At 48.3% G+C, this 4,204-nt stretch overlaps 1 protein-coding gene across 1 annotated transcript; it reads right to left on the minus strand.

Annotated features, from left to right (window-relative positions):
• Positions 1 to 468: 468 nt before the first annotated feature.
• LOC131259981 (hemicentin-1-like) lies at positions 469 to 3,850 on the minus strand. The gene is made up of 6 exons (XM_058261600.1): positions 3,739 to 3,850; positions 3,345 to 3,490; positions 3,056 to 3,266; positions 2,670 to 2,927; positions 931 to 1,028; positions 469 to 612 (listed from the first exon to the last, which is right to left on the minus strand). Exons 1-6 carry the CDS (start codon positions 3,848 to 3,850, stop codon positions 469 to 471), a joined length of 969 nt encoding a protein of 322 aa, XP_058117583.1.
• Between the last annotated feature and the right edge of the window lie 354 nt (positions 3,851 to 4,204).

Raw genomic sequence — 4,204 nt, forward strand, 5'->3', positions numbered from 1 at the left:
TAGAAAATATGATTAAAATAACATAAACTAAACGAAAATGGAATGGCGACCATGTTCACGGTGCTTACAAATGCGTTTAAATGAAAACTGATGCTGTGGTTAGCAGGTACATCATGGTTACTTGCTACCTGCTGTTGTAGTTCCCACCATTTCGTGAGGGTATTTTCCTGTGGGCCTAGTTAGCGGGCTCTATGCTTTGCCATGCAGCAAATTTAATGAGTCTTTGTATTAGAAGCACTTGAGCAATATTCCGGTTTAATACCGCCTAGCACTTATGACCGTAGGCCACATTTCTGCATGTGCACACGCCCTACACATCCAACCCGGTTTGTCTTTCCGCTTTCCTCAATGCCGTTCTAATGCGGACTAATTCATTCTAACTTGGAGCGTCGGGGGCGTAGAAGCGATAACCGATGTAAATTAATCACATTACGCTGACCGGTCATGGTTCATCCCTCTTCAACGTACCTATCGTACGGGCCGCACTGCAGCTGGTAGCGATGATGATGCTGATGATGACGTTGATGATGCCAGCGAGAACGCGGAACCATCCAGCGGAAGTCGAGAAAGTAGCAGGAGCTGGAAGCAGGCCGATATTATCGCCACCGCTATCTGCTTCTCCACCAAAGTTTGTGCAGTTCCGGGAGCAATTCAACGGGAAAAGTGAATCCCAGGAATTGTCCAACGCATATTCCGATAGGAGGTAGAGCGAGGGGGGAAAGGAAAGTGAAGAGAAATGTCATTTAACACGAACATGGCAAACCGAAAGGAGGGGAGGAAGGCAGATGCCGGGTGGTAGTGGGTATAAATTAATTAAGTGACCCTCGGCATCAGCTAGCGCCATGGGATCACCGAGGGCGCTGGGCGTTGGAGTCGAGCCCATCGGCCAGCAGGTGAGACAGAAATAGAGCAGTTTGGATTGATAATTACATATGTTGAAGTGTGAGCCGCGTTAGCGCCATTTATTCCGTGCTGCATCGCGGCCGGATGTTCCCCTTTGATGACATGGACCACAACACTGGCGGAATCTGTGAAGCAGAGAAGGAAGGAAGCGTGAGAGATCGAATTGGAGGTCAAGCGAGCTAATCTAAACAACGTCACCGTTTGATAAGTTAGGTCATGGCCTAACATTCATTATTATGTGCATATCATAGGTGTTATGTGAAAGCACATTTGCTACTTCATGAGGGAGATACATTAAATTTAATCGTTTTTATACGCTACGCAATACATCATGTTTTTGAAGGTGTTATAGCTGTAGTAATTCATACCGTTCGCGAGTAACAATTATGTTCATTGCTGGCAATGAAGTACGATGCCACACCTCGATGGCATTGAGATATCTTGCAGAACAGAACCTCATCAACTGAGAGTGAGTAAAATCGTTTAACACAAATCAGAAACCAACGCGAAACGGTTTTCTGAAACAATTGCTTGGCATTAAGAAATCTCCACCTACCACTTCATTAAGCTCGTTCTCGCTAGAGTTTCTGGTACCACCTTGCGTTCTATTACCTGTGAGCTTATGGCAAATTTAAAGCGACCCACCGAACCCCTCATCATCATCATCATCATCATCATCATCATCGTTATCATAATCATCAGCATTGGGATGATTCTCATCAACGGCCACCGGTTGACGCGCGAGACGACGTTGAACAGATATCAAAAGCGCCATAAATCTCGCGCTCGGAAAAGCACCATCAAAGCGCAATCTTTACGACCGACCGCCAGCTTCATTCGCGAAGCGCACCGGTTGTAGTTCATATGACAGGAAGATTATAACCCTTTGCGTTTGGTCGCGCTCGGTAGTTCGGGTTGCAAACTTTAGGAGGTGGTGTTAGTTCTTATTTTACTATTCGTGGCCGTTCCGCGACGGGTTGCGAATGATGCGATAAATTGGGTTTTGCTCGGTAGTTTCTTGACGCTCGACCGTTACCGGTCACTTCCCCGGTGCCGTTTGTCTTTCACTCGTCCGCCCAACCAGACGGCTAAAGTATGCTGATGTAGTAGCTAGTTCAGCGGCAATGGAGCTAGCAATTTTCCTGGTGGAATGCCGGGTTGCCCGGCGCTCCCGAAGGAGACGTCGATATAAACTGCATTTAATGTTGTGCATAAAATTTTTAAACGAACCGTAATATATCTGCTTTCGTAAGTCCCTTGTGGGTCTTATTCTCTTCAGCTCGGTAAAGGGTGCTGCGGAACTTGCTTCTTTCGTGCAGCTCGTACTCGGTGCACGTTCCGTACGATGATAGTGATTATGGCACAGAAGAGGCGCCACGTGCGTCCTTTATTTCGTACACGAGGACGGGCTCGAGCTGGCATCGGATCGCTCACGTCGTTCGCACAGTGAAAGCAGGACCCAGCTCTTGTCTATTCCGGCTCAAACGAAGCGAATTATGTCGTGTGTCAGATACACACACTGTATCGGGTTCAGCTTGATACGTTGCCAACGGTTGACAATAGGTAGGCCTCCCCAAAACCTCCCTGACCATTGTTGTCGTAGAGAACCGGTAGAAACGGGTGCTTAAATACAAGGCTACAAGAACAATGCTTCAAACAAGGAGCGCTTACAGGAAGGAAGAATCGGTTCGGTCCTTCGGCAACCTTACCAGACAGGCACAAATTACAACCACAAACGCAGGAAAGCTTCGGTACTCAGTACTTACCGGAATTACTCGGGGCGCAGGTATAGTTTCCGGAGTCGGATGGAGAAGCCCGCGATATCACCAGCCGGCTGGTTCGGGTCTGCTGCTCGGTCAGGACACTGATGCCGCCGCGTTGCGAGTAGTTGATCACTCGACCGCCCTTGTACCAGTAAATAAACGACGGTGGCTGCGGCGACTGCAACGCCTCGCAGGTCAGGTTAATGTCGCTGCCGCTTTTGACGAACAGCTCCGAGTTGCCCAGGATGTTCGCCTTCGACACTGTATATGCGGAAGATGTAACGGAAAACGGATACACCCCAGGGTGGCATGCGTAATTAGAACCTTTTCCAAAGGGCCCTGGCTGACCAGCCAAAGGGGGCTTAGCGGGTATTTCATGGACCACCTACCGACTACGTTGAGGCGAAACGATTGACTGATTTTCGGCTCGGTTGATACCTGACACTCGTACACGCCCGAGTCCCGGGCCTGCGGCGACGTGATTCGAAGCGTCCATTCGTCGCTACCGTCGGTGTGGAGCGACTGGAAGCGCTGGTCGTTGGTGTAGGTCAGGATGCCCACCGTCAGTATGTGCAGGTCACGCTTGCGGATCCACGAAACCTGAGAATAGCAGCGGTGAGGCGCATTTCGATAACGTTCACACACTTCCACCGTTCCACCTTTCCAACATCAACTTACCGCTCGGTCGCCAAGACTTTTCACGCGACAGTGGAGCTGGCAAGTTTGGCCGGCGATGGCCGTCACTTCGCGTTTGCTCGTGTTATCGAAGTACGGTTGCACCATGTGATTTTCCCAGTAGATTTGCATTTCGGGGCTGAGTGTGTCTGCAAGAGAGCAAGAAAAGAAGGCGACAGTAGCGTCCAGCGCATCGTCAGGTTACTGGTTGGATATTATCATTCGTATGTTTTTTGTGAGTGTTTATTTTCAAAGTCTACTGTACTACACCCTACTTAAATTTTGGGAAACGCTTAGTGGCATAAGTATATGGTCTAATCATTTTCAAATGATTCTTGAGCTCACAAGTCATTGGCGTTAGTAGCTTTTTATTGGTTCTACTTTCAGAGTCACTCACCTGCAAAACAAAAGACGATAAAATTTATGAATGCTGCAATAAGCGGCAGATTTGCGTTCATGGTGTTGCATTTGCACTTCCGTTGGGTGTAGCTAGCTTCAGCCTGAGTCATTCCATCCGAAACTCGATGTTTGTGGTGTTTTCTTAATTTCCGGTGCCACAAATGTCTTCCGGCCGGGTGGCTGTTGGTAGCCTTTCGGAAAATTCGTTCATTCGTTCGCCCCTCAGGTGGCGGATTTGGTGGCACCCATTTACAAACACATTTACATCGCCCTGGGACCACTTTTCCGCACCGTTAACGTTATTCGTCTTTCGTTTTGTACTGTGGATAATTTACCGGTCCTTCGGTGGCTTCCTTCCGGCGAAGCAATTTGCCTACTTTCACAACTAGTTGTCCTTTTTGTTTTGTTTTTATCCGTTTTTAACACTTCGTTTGACACTCATTTTCAGGCTAGCAGGTAACCAC

Source organism: Anopheles coustani, chromosome 3 (assembly GCF_943734705.1).
Source record: "Anopheles coustani chromosome 3, idAnoCousDA_361_x.2, whole genome shotgun sequence".
Taxonomy (NCBI): domain Eukaryota; kingdom Metazoa; phylum Arthropoda; class Insecta; order Diptera; family Culicidae; genus Anopheles; species Anopheles coustani.

Bases quoted from the DNA above. Each gene is read 5' to 3' on its own strand.
- LOC131259981 (XM_058261600.1), bottom strand. From the start codon at position 3,850: ATGACTCAGGCTGAAGCTAGCTACACCCAACGGAAGTGCAAATGCAAC. The intron at 3,491-3,738 runs GTGAGTGACTCT...GCTCTCTTGCAG, and splicing joins TATCGTCTTTTGTTTTGCAG to ACACACTCAGCCCCGAAATG. The intron at 3,267-3,344 runs GTAAGTTGATGT...TGCTATTCTCAG, and splicing joins AAAGTCTTGGCGACCGAGCG to GTTTCGTGGATCCGCAAGCG.